Source organism: Bombina bombina, chromosome 3 (genome assembly GCF_027579735.1).
Source record: "Bombina bombina isolate aBomBom1 chromosome 3, aBomBom1.pri, whole genome shotgun sequence".
NCBI lineage: Eukaryota > Metazoa > Chordata > Amphibia > Anura > Bombinatoridae > Bombina > Bombina bombina.
Window position 1 is genome coordinate 944,442,187 of NC_069501.1, and position 16,770 is coordinate 944,458,956.

Sequence of the window (16,770 nt, forward strand, 5' to 3'; positions counted from 1 at the left end):
GGTGAGCTCTATTTCAATTACTTGTGATTTTACTTAAAACAATACTGTGCTATGTTTTTTTCTTTCAATTACAGGATTTGAAGATTTGCACTATTTTTCACTTTGTTTTTTCTATTATTGTTATTTTTATTCTATTTTTGTTTGATCATCACCTAATACATTTGGAAGTTTTTTTGGTAACACAGCATTTGTTTAACACTTTGGATTTCTTTACACCATTTGTTTTTGGATGCATTTTGGAAGTTTTTTTGGATTTTGATTTTATACAGTAACACTTTTATTTTGATATATATTTTTTGATATATAATTTTTGGATATTTTTTGGATACTATAGTTTCTCATCCTCTAACACTATTGGAGAACTTTTCACAGGATTATATCACTTGCACTTTGGACACACCTAGCCATAGGAGGGCTGTGACAATTATATTTTATTACATATATTATATCTTAACTTGTATGTATATTTCTGTATAGTATTATTGTCATTTAGATCGATTCTAAGCACAGACTATCTATTGTACACTGTTTTAGCTCAGATCTTATTTTTGAGATATACATGTTTTTATTTTTATTTTATATAGTCATGGATCCATACAGTAGATTGTAGTTAAGATGTTTTATATCCCCTATCTCGAATTGTTTTAATTTATGTTATTAAAATACCACTGTTTTAACCTTTAAAAGCATATTTATTATCTATCTTAAGAGTAGACCTTGCTTTGTTGGCACTCCTTCAGACAATTATTTCGCATATTTCACACTTCGTGGACAGCTAGGGGCCCATCCTGTTAAGGAGCCACAGGTCTTTTTTCAGCGCTGTGGATATCTGTATTTATCTATAATCCTCTTTTTTTGGTTTATGCTTGTTGAGACTAGTTGTGGTCCCTGTCCTCCAAATACAAATGCGGGTTTCTTTGGACCAGTAAGCATGCATTTTCATTTTTTTTATAGCATTAATAAATGATTCAACAGCATTACCCTTTTTTTCTTTAAAGTATACATATATTGGCTAATACTTAAAAACTGTATTACTGTAAAATATCTCTAAAAATTGTGCATGTTCACCACACACCAGAAAGGCTGGAGTGACTCCATTATAGGACATTAAAGGACAGTCTACTCTGAAATGTTTATTGTTTAAAAAGATAGATCCATTTAGAAAGCTAATCCCTTCATTTTTTCATAACCTACACAGTTATATTAATATACTTTTTACCTCTTTGATTACCTTGTATCTATGCCTCTGCAGACTGACCCTTATCTCAGGTCTATTTACAGATATGCCTTTTAGCCAGTTAGTGCTGACTCATGAATATCTCCCATGGGAGTGAGGACAATGTTATCTACACGGCACACATGAAATAGCAGTGTCTTGCTGTGAAAAGCAATAAAAATGCACAGAGAGTGGGAGGGGCCCTACACTGTCGAATAGTTTTTGAAGAGAGAAGGAGGGATTGAAAGCTACACTATGGCAAAAGGGTGAATTGGAAAGTAGGGGGCACCCTAACTAACGATCTCAGGGAACAGTGGAGGTAGGGGGCATCACTACACTACAGAAAAAAGAAAAATGAATAAATACATTTTTAAAAAAATGCATATAAACAGCTGGCAGTACCAAAGATGACCGCCACTAGTTTAAAGATCTGTTTGTGGGTTCAGGAAGGTTGGAGGGTTGAGGAGAACTCACTACACTCCAGAAAAAAATGAAAAAAATAATAATAAAAAAAGTTGTAAACTGCAGGCTGTCTGCCAGTACCTAAGATAGTGGTGAACAGTGGGGGGTGAGGGAGGGAAGAGAGCTGTTGGGGGGATCTGGTAGGGATCATGGAGAGACAGGTGTCAGGTGGGACTGTAATAACTACTCTGCATCAAAAATTAACCTTACCAGCTAACTGATTAACCCCTTCACTACCAGGAATTTTAAGTAAGGTGCGCAGGTGCAATTAGCGGCATTCTAATTGCCAAAAAGCCATGCATGCCTGCTATTTCTGAACAAAGGGTATCCCAGAAAAAAACGTTTACAACCATTTGTCATATGACTACAGTAGTTATAAGTAAATAATTTCAGTGAGAAACCTAAAATGTGTGAAAAAGTGAATAATTAGTTTTTTTATTTAATCGTATCTGCCAAGCAAATAGTTACATCAAATTTACCAAAAAGGTTCTAGATCAATACCTTGGGTTGTCTACTTTAAACTTTAAATTTGATAAATTCTTTTTTTTTCTAAACAATTTATCAGGTAAGCATAAATTTTGTTTTCTTTCGTAAAATGACGATGACAGCTCTCCATAACATATGGGACTTATACCCAAGCTGATGGTCTATGTTACGGACAGGGTAGGAAAATACTTTCATTGACAGTTCCTATTTAGCCGACACACCGCAGCCTGAAAGACTTTCCTGCCAAAAGCTGCTTGCGAAGAAGTAAAGCCATCAAAACAATAACATTTTGAAAAAGTATGTAAGGAGGACCAGATGGCAGCTTTGCAAATCTGCTCCAAAGATGCATCATCCTTAAAGGCCCATGATGTTGCCACTGCTCTGGTAGAGTAAGCTGTAATACGTTTAAGGGGCGACTTACCCGCCAATAAGTAAGCCTTATAAATCTCCTGTTTAAGCCAAGATACCAATGCTACCTTAGTAGCTTTCTGTCCTTTACAATTCCATGAGTAATGTACAAACAAACTAGACATTTTTTTAAACTCTTTAGGTGCTTGGAGATAGATCTTCAGAGCTCTAACTACATGCAGTTTATGTAACAATCTTTCCATAGAGTTAGCAGGGTCTGGACAAAGAGAAGGAACAACAATTTCTTGATTGATGTTATCAGTTGAATCCACCTTTGGAAGAAAATCATATTTAGTACGCAGTACAGCCTTATGCTTGTGAAAAATAAAAAATGGAGGATCACAGGAAAACGCAGACAACTTAAAAACTCTTCTGTCAGAAGAGATAGCTAATAATAAAAGCACCTTCCAAGACAACAGCTTAATGTCTATGAAGTGCATTGGTTTAAAGGGAGGACCCTGAAGAACTGAAAGAACTAGGTTTAAATTCCAGGGAGGAGAAATAGGTCTTACAACTGGCATAATTCTAACTAACGCTGGGTCAGAACATCAGGAGGTTTAACGAACTTCCTATGGAAAAGAACAGATCAAGCTGAAATGTTACCATTCAGGGAACTACTGATAAACCCATATCAAGGCCAGATTGTAAGAACTAAAAAATTCTTGGGATCCGAAAGCAACACCAAGAAAATCCCTTAGAGGAGCACCACATAAAATATGCTTTCCAAATTTTGTGGTAAATACTTTGAGTCACAGGTTTCCTATACTGAATTAGAGTATCAATTACAGAGTCTGAAAATCCTCTATGTCTCAAAACTAGGCATTCAACCTCCACACCATCAAACTTAGAGATTTAAGATCCTGATAAAAAAGAGGACCTAATAACAGGTCTTGACTTGAGGAATATGCCATGGAGGCGTTGTTCTGTACTAGGCACGCATACCATATCCTGCGGGGCCAGGCTGGAGAAATGAATATTACTGATGTTGACTCTTCTTTGATCATTTGAGCAATGACTCTGGGCAGAAGAACAAATGGAGGAAACAGGTATGCTAGATGGAATTCCCATGGACATACCAAGGCGTCTCTCATGTGCGTCCTAGTATCTTTTGATCTTGCACAGTACTTTGGAAGTTTGTGATTTAAGTGTGAATCCATCAGATCTATCTCTGGTAGGCCCCATTTGATTACCAGTTGATTGAAAACATCCTGATTTTGAGATCATACTTCTGTATGGACTGATTAATGACTGAGATAGTCTGCTTCCCAATTGAACACACCCGTAATGTGATTCGCGGAAAGGGAGCACTGATTCCTCTCTTCCCAGGACAGAATTTGAGAGACTTCCTGCATTCCCAGTGGACTGCTGGTACTTCTATGATGATTTATATAGGCTACCACTGTGATATTGTCCGATTGAAGAGCTTGAAGAATTGATAGAAGTTCCAAAATGTTTATTGGTAACCTTGCCTATAAAGGACACCAAACGCCTTGCACCCTTCAAGAAATACAGACTGCCCCCGGGCTAACAGACTGGCATCCTTCGTGATAATGGCCCATGATGGACAAATAAAAGATGCCCCAAGGGTCAAAGAAGAACTTTTTCTCCACCAAGACAGAAATTGTCTGACGGATGAATCCAGAGCTAAATGTTGACAATTCTTTGTCTACTGACTGAGCATGGATAACTGAAGGGGATGTAAGTGAAAGCAGCAAAAGGAACCGCATCTGAAATGGCTACCATATGACCCACTGCCTTCATGCAATGAGCTACAGACGGCAATGGAATACTCAGCAGGGAGAGACATGCTCTCTGAAGTTTTAACCAGTTTTCGTCAGAAACAGACGCATACAGACTGAATCTATTATGACTCCTAAAAATTTTACCCTTGTAGCAGGATAAAACAAGCTTTTGGGAACATTGATCTTCCAACCATGGCTCTAGAGAAATAATAGAAGCTTGCAAGTATCACTAATGACAAGAAGGAGCTTGCACTAGTATGTCGTCCAGATATGGTGCTATTGAGATCCCCTGAGCTCTGATCACTGCTAACAGGGCACCTAACAACTTTATAAAGATGCATGGAGCTGTAGCCAGACCAAACAGATGAATGACAAACTGGTAGTGTTTGTCCATATAATCAAACCTCAGGAATTGATAGTGATCCCTGTGGATGGGAATGTGCAGGTATGCATCCTTGAGGTCAATTGTAGTCATAAACTGGCCCTGTTGTATTAAGGGCAATATTGTGTGAATGATTTCCATCATGAAAGTGGGAACTCTGGCAAACATGTTTAACGTCATTAGGTCTAAGACAGGTCTGTAGATCCCTTCCTTCTTTGGGACAATAAACAGATTGAGGTAAAACCCTTGACCCTGTTAAGGTACAGGTACTGGGATAATTACCCCCATATCATCTAATTCCCAAACACACTGTAGAAAGGCAGCCGGGATTGACTGAAGTTTGAGAACATGAGACAGAAGGAATTGCCCTTGAGGAGGTTTGGACTTGAAGCCTATCCGATAACCCAGAGAAGTTATGTTTTGAACCAAGGGGTCCTGAACTGACCTGCATCAGGCCTCCTGAAAGAGAGTCAGTCTGCTTGCTTGGACTTTGACCACAAACAACCAGGCTTCAAGGCTGCCTTGGAGGGCTCAAGTTTCTGAGAAGATGATCTCCTGAGGAGTGAAAAGAATGAAACTGATTTCCTCTTCTTTTCATTCCTTTGGATTTTTTATCCTGAGGAAGAAAAGCTCCTTTCCCACCAGTGACTGTCTTAATAATGGAGTCCAAATCTAAACCGAATAGAATCTTCCCTTGGAAGTAAAGAGTCATCAGTCTATTTTTAGAGATCATTTCTGCCGACCAAGATTTTAACCATAAGGATCCCCTTGCCAGCACTGCCATAGGCATATTTTTTACATTAATCTTAATAATGTCCATTACCATATTGCACGTAAATGCTTGAGCCATTTTAAGTGCTTTAATGTAGTTCTGTAAATCCTCAGTAATTGGATCCACAGGAATTGTCCACTACCATTTTGGCTAGAGAATCACACCATAGTGTTCCTGCTACAGCCACACAGGTGAAAGAAACTTACTCTAAGTAAAAAGCCTAATTGAAGAAAGAGTTTCCTTAAGAAGGAGCACTCTATTAGGTCTCTAAACAAGAGTGAGAGTTGAAATAGCACCATCAACATTAGGGATTGTTTCCCACACTTCCACATTCTGTTCTGGAATGGGGTACATTTTCCTAAATCTTGTGGAAGTGGCAAAATGTATGCCTAGCTTTTTCCATTCCTTAGCAATATAATCAGACACCAAATCAGGGACCTGAAACACCTGTGGAATTTTTGGTGGAGCTTTGAAAACAATATTTAACTGATTTTAACAAGCTTGTTTTCAGTAGGTTTTTCCTCAGAAATTTCCTCAGTCTTTAATACATCCTGCAATAGATTGCAGATATGCTCCACCTTAAATCAGAAGGCACTGTCATATTCAGGATCAGGCACAGGCTCCTGTTCATCTGATGACACTTCCCCATCAGAACTAGATATATTTGCATACTCAGAGTCAGAGCTCTTTCAGACATAAGGAACTTGGGGTTGAAGGGAAGGATTTTGCACATTAACCTCAATAAACTGAGATAAATCCACAAATGTAAGCTTACACTTACTTTGTTTGGGGATAGCCACCAAACAATCTGTCACAATTTAATGCATGCTGCTTTTAAATTCAGTAGTAAAATAAGTAGAGTCCCCCTGTGTGATTATATTTTGTTTGCATGCAAAAGTTGAGGTAAACAATTCTCACAGATTTAGTTGACTAGGCATACTGGAACAGATTTGCAAAATAAACAAATTTGTGGGATATCAGAAACTGGCTCCTCTAAATAAATATCAGTGGGGAGAGAAACAGTTTGTTCCCTTTTCGTTCCCTTTTTGTACTTATATAACAGTATACACAATGGCATATTTTATAATAAACAGTACAGAGAAAACCTGATAGAAAGTACTGTGCACTATAATAACACTCTCTCAGACACTTGTACAATCTCCCAATGAAGTAAGTTTAACAAGCCCCAAGAAATAAGTGAAGCTCTAAGGCACACCCCTGGCAGTTCATGTATGGGTACTCACACATTTCCTGGGACTGGCAGGCACTAAAAATCATGTTATAAGCTGTTAAAGATAGCTGAGAAAAAATAAACAGGAACAAATAGGGGGCAAGGCTACCACCAGGAGAAAAGGCAGTGAATTGGCAATAATACAAAAACACTTTTGATTGTTTAAAAGTAAAATAAAGTGTACCAAGCATAATATAACCCTATAAACCATCATAAAATATGTTGCTCAGCCTGCACTATAGAACCGCACTTTAGAACCGCATCATGCATGAAGCTATTGCCGGTTCTCTTAAAGGGCCGTACACATAATTTTGTAAAGTGCTCAATAAATTATCCCAAAAGCTGCGAGATGGTTAAAAAGGGTCAGAGGCTTCCCTAATAGTGTTCCCAATGCTAACAGAACTAAGATACATTAGTTAGGGGCAGGATATAGAGAAAAAAATTGTGTCATGAGGGGAGCAGGTTAAGTCCCCTGGCTATGCTGTACCTGTGTCAGAGTACCTAAAAATAGCCTCTGGGTTGTGTGTGTACTGTGTAAAGGCACTTACCTTATGCAGTACCTCTCCACTGGCTTACCAGGCATGTCAATGTTAATACAGCTGCATCAGTATCCAGTAGAGAGCCCATCCAGTGCAGGTATCGAGTACCACAGAAAATTGCAGTAGAAAATATCTAAGACCCTCAGGGGTAGGCTAGGGATGAGCCCCCCCGCACAGCATCTTCCAGCTGCAGTGAAGTGTCTTTTCTTTGTAAATGATACTCCCCAGGGACTCTGGGTCTCACATAGGTCTGAGCTCCCAATTTGTAATTCATAAGCAAGTAGCTAGAACAACCTCTATTCTGAACCATCTCATACGAGGCCAAGAACAAAACTAGTGGCAGGAAATAAATCCCATATGTTATAGAGGACTGTGGAGCATCATCATTTTACGAAAGAAAGCTCTATTTCTGTCTAAACCAACAGAATACTTTAGGCAAGTTTTTCTTTGAAATTTCAGGTAGTGAAGGGGTTAAGCTGTGTTAAATCCTTTACACCATTTTCTTTTGCATATAGTTGTAAAACAAATCTTATTAATTAAACTTAACAGCTTTATTTTATATTCCTAGTCACTAAAAAAGTTTAAAGGGACATAATTCAGGTCAACCTCCTCCACTATTTGCCAATCCAAAATTGTTACTAGAGTAGATGCAGCTAGCAAACTTGCATTGTTTTGCTGTATCTAATCATCTCTTTTCAGGCTAATTAGGGAAAGAATTTGTCCAGTTCTCACTTTCAATTCTCAAAAATGGGAAATCCATAGGTTTTAAAGTTGCATTACAGGAAAAGGGAACAAAACAAATAATGAAATTTTACTTTTTACTATGCAAATTTAAACCTTTTATATTACAATCTCAAAATATTTTATGTCTTTGAAATAAATGCTTTTACTAAGCAACACAAAATATATTGGTAAATGAATATTGTCCAATGTAGTCTCTCTCTTTTGGCTAAAAGGTATTATTCTACATGACCTACTTAGTTATACAATCCACACGCGCTACCTTTGTTAATACAAATTGATTTTCTTTTCTGATATTTAATACCTGCTGTTACGCCAAATCCGCTGCTTGCTGGTTCTTCATTTAATACATGTAGCTGGCAAACTCCCGTATCTTCAGCCTCCATGTGCAAAGGCTTTGTGAGAAGAAACTTTCTGCAGAGTTGATTGTACAAATTACTAAAAATAACAATAAAATAACTACAAAAATGTTATAATTATATGTTAATACTACATTTGTTTCAAAGGATTATACTACTTATTTTATCTAATCATTTTAATCAGTCAGTCAACAGGAAACTTTTTTGACCCCTAAGTCCCATGAAAACAGTCACCATTATGGTAAACATATTCCAGCATCTGACAGCAGAGGGGGTACAACAGATTAAGACAAGACAGGGAAGTCACACTGGGGAAGAAGGATTACAAGGCCCTGCTCTCTAGAGAGCTATGCATGTACCACAGATCTGCAAAAAACTATATATTGTAAATTCTGCAAAGTAGTTTTATATGTCTTGTAAAAATATATACTTTAAAAGCTAGCATAAAAAGCCCAACAAAGAAAAAGATTTGAATTCCAGACTAGACTAATTTTTTAAAACATAGGAAGCCTTATTACACACAAATTCATTGAATTGGATGGACAACTGTAAAAAGTAATACACAATACTATGATGTGAGATTGGTGTTGCATGCAAGTGAGCATGAGGTGATGCAACCAGCTTGTTCTTTAAAAATAATTATCATGAAATGGTCAAAAACAGCAATATAACTGATATGTAAAGTTTTAGTATATGTCCAATTTAACATTTCATATAAGCAGCTATTAGATTTGAATGTCTTTACAGAAAAATCCTGACCACAGGAGCATAGATACATATACTGCAAATGTTTTAAATGAATAATTCCAAGATAAAAAAGGATGTGGATATATTTAGTGATATTTATACAAAAAGTACTCAATATACCATTTACCAAGAGAAACATTGAGAACGTATATTTCAGTTTGGCCTGACCAAAACAATTGTTTTAATAGTTGATATAAAGTCTTGTAAAATGACTATAGGACTGGTAACCAAACACAGGAATATGTTGCAAGACTTACTTGTTGGTCTTACTCTCAATCACAAGCCATCGATCTTCTGCCACCAAGAAAACTGATGCAATATTGATTGGCAGTGAAATAGTGTGAGTGGTACCCTCCAACACATCAAGAACATTGAGTGAGCTACTGTAAAACAGTAATACATGGATTTGAAACTACTCAATTGGAATTTTTTTATTTTATTTTATTTTTTATTTTTTTTATTGAGGTTGAAATAGCAAATATACAACAGTCTCAGCAACAGGTTACACTTCACAATACGCATTGAACTGACATGACATGACAATTTAGGCACCTCAGTTTTGAAATCTTGTAGGTTCGCAGTGTCCTCAGGCAAACAGGTCCAATCAAGGGACCAAAAGGCTAACAAAACAATTGAGGGCATGTTAATGGAGATAATAGTAGACAATTGCAGTTTCAGCATTCACAGAGTTAATACAAATTCTGGAGTGAACACACAATATCAAAATAGAGAAATATAAACCTAGTTAGCTATCAACACTGAACAGGTATATAAGTATAGACATAAATAAGACTATTATCATGGATACTTTACAGGGGAGCAGGAAACATAAACAAGCTTAAATTTCCTGTAGTGAAACCCTGAGAGCCATTTTACATAAATGCATGGGAAAGACAGGGTCATGGCTCTGCGGGTTGGACAGAGACTACTACACTCTGTCAAAAAAGTATGCGGAGGAGAGAAGACTCAACCCTAACAGCACAAAAATGGTGGGGGGGGGGGGGGCAGAGAGCAGTCCAGCAATGTCATATTTTTCTGTTGCTAGTTAGTATATCCAACACATTAAACAGTCCTAGATTCACCCAAGAGAAAAATAGAGTATTATCATGGAGATTTAACATCAATTCACACAGAAGAATTAACTAGTTTAACACACTTCAAGTCATAGTTACTTAGTCTGGCTTTGAGATGCAGAGGCAATACAATATGTCTGCAGGAAACTCGCACCGCAAGCAGAACAGAGCGAAACTCCTGCGTTTACAATACAATTAAATAACCATGAATTCACATTAGTCAGTAAAACAACTGTAAGAGAGATATCCTACACATGAAAAAATAGGTGGTTACCTAAACATTCTATCCAACACTAGTTCAGAAAAAATAGCTAAGTGACAATACAATCTTATTACTTGAAATAGGGCACTGCAGTATGGGTAATGATCAATCCAAAATGATAATACAAATGCAGGCACTGGTACACAGAAATTTCTGACAGGCTTGTAGTTTAGGATATTTAGCTAAATGGCAAAGCTTATATAGAAATGAATAAGGTGTGGGGTCTGCATGGTTTCAGGGCATACATTATTATGAATGCAGGATCGCCACCCTTACCGGGTCCGACAGTATATCTTATAGTACAAACAATTTGCAAGTTCATTTATATGTGGGGCCTTACTAAGCAGCATTCAGGCTATATAGATGTTAGGGAACTTGTTACATATAATGGGTATTTTTCAACATTAAACACGTAATAAACAGCCAACAAGAACTTAAACTATAAAAAAAAACAGTGGAATATATTGATATGTAGCTAGTCCTCATCTGAGTATCGGACCTCAGGTCTTCATGGATACAGTGGTGTATTTACCCACAGTAGAGAAGAGGGTGGAAAAAGGCATTGCAATATAATTTCTAATCGTCTCAGTAGGACGAGTCAGGCGTTAAAAAGTTCAGGTTGTATAGACTGTCTATCCTGTTTAACCAATACCTGCTCTAAATGTCCGCACCAGTCTTAGTGTAGATCGTTTTCCAGACCAAAGACTCCTGGGGGAACAGTAACTCGCAGCCCAGTATGGCTGCACGAACTGATGATGCTCCCAGCAGGAATGCTGTAACAAGCACGCAGAGCTGGTGACTGGGATGAGCAAGTCTGGAGATGCTTGAGAGCTGATATGCTCTATGTTGCCTAAGGTGCCTGCCATTATGTGCGAGCGGCCATAGTGCGCTCCCCTCCATGTGTGCAAGTCACCCGGATCAGTAGAGAGAAAGTGGCGCTTCATCGCGAGGCTTGTATCCGATGGAGACAATGGCGAGGAGCACACCTGGGGAGCTGCAGGGACTGAGTCGCTCTGTGTCTCCTGTACGTCGTTGCGGTCCACTGCAGCGCTGTCACTACGTAAGCTGGCCTCTTGAAATTTGTCGATAAGGGCGTCCAGCCTCTCACATATCCTCCTGCCGTACTCCTCCAGCAGGTCTCTTAACACAGTGTGCAATGCTTGGGTCTCCATGCTGGGTAGTAGTGTGAACTGTTAGACATGCGAGTCCACCAAAATGGCGCCCCAGCGTGTAGCAAGCAGCTCTGAGATCGTTTTTCAGCACAGCATTAACCATACATCCACCGATAGCTTATCAGACTGTCTTAGGCTGCTCCCTATGATATTACCTCCCAGTTACAATGCTCGTTTTTAGGCTCCCCACTGTCAAAAGGGCTTTTCTAAGAAGCTGTACACACAGAGCTCCCAACTTATGCGTCCATGTTAGTTGCTGGGCAGCTCCGCCCCCCCTCAATTGGAATTTGTAAAAAAAATTTTAATTAATAATTTCAGTAATTACATTGATAAAGAACAAAGATCCACTTCACAACTCCAAAAAACCCAAACATTGAAAGAGCTGGATAAAGTCTCAAAAGGTAATGATAGAATAGGGGTACATTTTTCTGGATAAGAAAAAAAGGTATATATAATAATAAGGTTGTATTAAAGTATATTATCCAATAAAGATTGAAATATTGACACAAGATTCAAAGGATACAATAATAATAACTATTTAATGGTTTTCATCGTTTGATGATTTTACAACCTAAAAGATTACCTCGAAGTAGGACACAAATCTAACATGCAATTCAGTGTAGCCCTCTATAGCAATTATAATAATTAACTCTTACCCATTTTCTTTGAAGAAAACCAGCCAATTCTTATGTGAAAATTCTCTACACATTTTGTAGCTGTCCTAAAAATAAAATGCATTGTTTAGGAGAGATATATTGTTTTATATTGTTGTTTAAATAGCTTAATTTATTTTTATATATTTTTTAACTAATTAGGAACAATAATTGTTCGGTAGAATTACTAAAAAAAAAAAAGACAGCAGCAAACACAGGTTGAAACCTTTAAAACAGAATACAAAAAATTATAAAGGATTTTATATACAACCAACCTGGGGTTATTATCTAATTTCAAAATATTTAGCAATAAACTTATATCACAATTGGCTATATTATATATGCTCATAATGCTTGTTCAACAGTGATTTAAAAAAAAGCAATTTGAAGAAAAATATAAAGAAGTAAATGCAAGGACTATTGTACAATAAGATGTAGTAGAATAAGTAAAATACCTACAGCTGTGCTCATAAGTTTACATAGCCTGGCAGAATTTATGATTTCTTGGCCATTTTTCAGAGAATATGAATGATAACACCAAAACTTTTCTTTCACTCATGGTTAGACTTTAGCAAAGCATTTGACACCGTCCCACACAACAAACTTATTCACAAAATGTATTGCCTTGGAATAGATGCTAAGATTGTTAAGTGGGTAGAATGCTGGCTTAAAGATAGACGACAGTGGGTTTCAATTAATGGAGTACATTCAAATGAGGCATCAGTTACTAGTGGTGTTCCCCAAGGGTCAGTTCTTGGGCCTGTTTTGTTTAACATGTTCATAAGTGATATTGGAAGTGGGCTTAAGGGGAAGGTTTGCTTGTTTCCTGATGATACAAAAATTTGTAACAGGGTAGATGTTCCAGGAGGAGTTGATCAAATGAACTGTGATATTAATAAACTAGAGGACTGGTCAAATAAATGGGATCTGAAATGTAATATTACCAAGAGCAAAATTATGCGTATAGGATCCAAAAACCCAAAGGCCAATTATAGTCTCAATGGTACATTACTGACTGTAATTAAAGAAGAAAGGGATTTGGGAATTATTATTTCAGATGATTTAAAATTTGGTACACAATGCCACAGTGCAGCCAGCAAGGCCAGTCAAATTCTTGGTTGCATTGGAAGAGGTTTTAGTAGCAGAAATAGCAAGGTTCTTATGCCACTTTACAGATCATTAGTTAGACCAAATCTGGAATACTGTGTACAGTTCTGGAGACCATATCTTCAGAAAGATATAAATAAACTAGAAGCTGTCCAAAGGAGGGCTACTAAAATGGTACATGGTCTAAAATATAAAACGTACAAAGAAAGACTCTATGATCTAAATGTATGTATAGTTTAGAGGATAGAAGTGAAAGAGGTGACATGATAGAAACCTTCAAATATATGAAGGGACTTAATAAAATAGAAGCTGAAAGCATTTTTCACAAAAAAATAAATGCCAAAACAAGGGGTCACAATTTAAAGTTAGAGCAGGGTAGCAGATTCAGGAGAAATTTAAGGAAGCATTTTTTTACAGAAAGGGTGGTAGATTCATGGAATGAACTTCCATTTGAGGTGGTAAACACAAAGACTGTAAACGAATTTAAAAATGCCTGGGACATGCATAAGGCTATCCTAAGGAAAAAGTAACATGTAATATGGGTAGACTTGATGGGCCTTTTTGGTTCTTATCTACAGTCAAATTCTATGTTTCTATGGTTAGTGTTTGGCTGAAGCCATTTATTATCAATCAACTGTGTTTACTCTTTTTAAATCATAATGACAACAGAAACTACCCAAATGACCCTGATCAAAAGTTTACATACCCTGGTGATTTTGGCCTGATAACATGCACACAAGTTGACCCAAAGGAGTTTGAATGGCTATTAAAGGTAAACATCCTCACCTGTGATCTGTTTGCTTGTAATTTGTGTGTGTGTGTATAAAAAGGTCAATGAGTTTCTGGACTCCTGACAGACCCTTGCATCTTTCATCCAGTGCTGCACTGACGTTTCTGGATTCTGAGTCATGGGGAAAGAAAAAGAATTGTCAAAGGATCTGTGGGGAAAAAGGTAGTTGAACTGTATAAAACAGGAAAGGGATATAAAAAGATATCCAAGGAATTGAGAATGCAAATCAGCAGTGTTCAAACTCTAATCAAGAAGTGGAAAATGAGGTGTTCTGTTTGATAACATACTGCATTCATCTTGCCATCAATTCTGACCAAATTTCCTGAGCCTTTGTAGCTCACACATCCCCAAAACATCAGTGATCCACCTCTGTGTTTCACAGTAGGAATGGTGTACCTTTAGGCCTTGTTGACTCCTCTCCAAATGTAGCGTTTATGGTTGTGGCCAAAAAGCTAAATTTTGGTCTCATCACTCAAAATGACTTTGTGCCAGAAGGTTTGAGGCTTGACTCTTTGCTGTTTGGTGTATTGTAAGCAGGATACTTTGTGGCATTTGTATAGTAATGGATTTCTTCTGGCGACTCGACCATGCAGCCCATCTTTCTTCAAGTGCTTCCTTATTGGGCATCTTGAAACAGCCACACCACATATCCTGTATTTCACCTGAAGTTATTTGTGGGTTTGTCTTTGCATCCCAAACTATTTTCCTGGCAGCTGTGGCTGAAATGTTAGTTGGTCTACCTGACCGTGGTTTGGTTTCAACAGAACCCCTCATTTTCCACTTCTATTAGAGTTTGAACACTGCTGATTTGCATTCTCAATTCCTTGGATATCTTTTTATATCTATATTTAACTACCTTTTCCCGCAGATCCTTTGACAATTCTTTTGCTTTCCCCATGACTCAGAATCCAGAATTGTCAGTGCAGCACTGGATGAAAGATGCAAGGGTCTGTCAGGAGGCCAGAAACTCATTGACCTTTTATACACACACACTAATTACAAGAAAACAGAACACAGGTGAGGATGGTTACCTTTAATAACCATTCAAACCCCTGGTGTCAACTTGTGTGCATGTTATCAGGCCAAAATTACCAGGGTATGTAAACTTTTGATCAGGGTAATTTGGGTAGTTTCTGTTGTCATTATGATTTAAAAAGAGTAAACACAGTTGATTTAAGAAAATCATTAAATAATATAAATTGGGACAATGTATTTTCTAATAAAAATACAGAGGATAAATGGATAATATTTAAAAATTTGTTAAATAAATATACATATCAATACATACCATATGGTTATAAAAATAAAAATAAAAAACTAAGCCGTTATGGCTAAATAAAAATGTGTTAAGAGAAATTAGGAAAAAATGTAGGGCATTTAAATTATTAAAAGAAAATAGTACAGACTCAGCATACAATATTTATAAGGAATGTAACAAAGCATGCAAAAAAGCAATGCAATTAGCCAAAATTGAAAATGAAAAATTAATTGCCAAGGATTCTAAGTCTAACCCTAAAAGGTTCTTTAAGTATATAAATAGCAAAAAATCTAAGAAGGATAATATAGGTACATTAAAATGTGTGGAGGGTAGCATGATAAATAATGACAGGGAGAAGGCTGAGGTACTAAATCAGTTTTTTTCTTCAGTATACACAAGAGAGGAACCATTGAATGATACTTTGGAACAGAATAGAACATGCCAGACCATACCACTAACTGGGTTTTGTTTAGAGGATATCAGGAAAAAACTAAAAAATATTAAGGTAAATAAAACTCCAGGCCCAGATGGAATACACCCAAGGGTGTTAAGTGAACTTAGCACTGTTATAGACAAACCTTTACTCTTAATTTTTCAAGACTCATTATCCTCAGGCATGGTACCCCAGGATTGGCGTAAAGCTGATGTGGTGCCACTCTTCAAAAAGGGAAGCAGGGATGATCCAGGAAGCTATAGACCAGTTAGTCTGACATCAATAGTGGGGAAGATATTTGAAGGGATTATAAGGGATTATATTGATGAGCATATTCGTGTAAACAAGATTATGAGTTCTAATCAGCATGGCTTTAGGAGAAATAGATCATGTCAAACTAATCTAATTAGATTCTACGAGGAAGTAAGTAAAAATATAGATAAAGGGGAATCAGTTGATGTGATATACTTAGATTTTGCAAAGGCATTTGATACAGTGCCACATGAGAGATTAATGCACAAAATTAAGGGACTGGGAATAGCTGAAAATGTTAGCTCATGGATAAATAACTGGATAAAAGATAGGGAGCAACGAGTAGTAGTAAATGGATCATACTCAGATTGGACAAAGGTAATCAGTGGCGTCCCCCAGGGATCAGTACTGGGCCCTGTTCTTTTTAATATTTTTATAAATGACTTGGAGCAAGGATTAAATAGCGACATCTCTATTTTTGCAGATGATACTAAGTTAAGTAAGGTCATTAGGTCAGAGTAGGACGAACTCTCTTTACAAAGGGATTTGCTAAAATTAGAACTATGGGCAAGTGAATGGAAAATGAGATTTAATACGGAAAAATGTAAGGTTCTACATTTTGGAAGTAAAAATAAGCAGGCTACGTATTTTTTAAATGGGACAAGACTTAGCCAAACACAGGAGG

General features: G+C 37.1%; 1 protein-coding gene across 1 annotated transcript in view; it reads right to left on the reverse strand.

Annotated features, from left to right (window-relative positions):
- The window catches only part of VWA8 (von Willebrand factor A domain containing 8), a 1,436,595-nt gene that overhangs the window by 554,078 nt on the left and 865,747 nt on the right, over positions 1–16,770 (reverse strand). The window contains exons 32-34 of the mRNA XM_053707969.1: positions 12,249–12,313; positions 9,343–9,468; positions 8,284–8,393 (exon numbers count right to left, since the gene is read on the reverse strand). Coding sequence (XP_053563944.1) covers positions 8,284–8,393; positions 9,343–9,468; positions 12,249–12,313 — 301 coding nt within the window. The remainder of the gene's footprint in view (positions 1–8,283; positions 8,394–9,342; positions 9,469–12,248; positions 12,314–16,770) is intronic.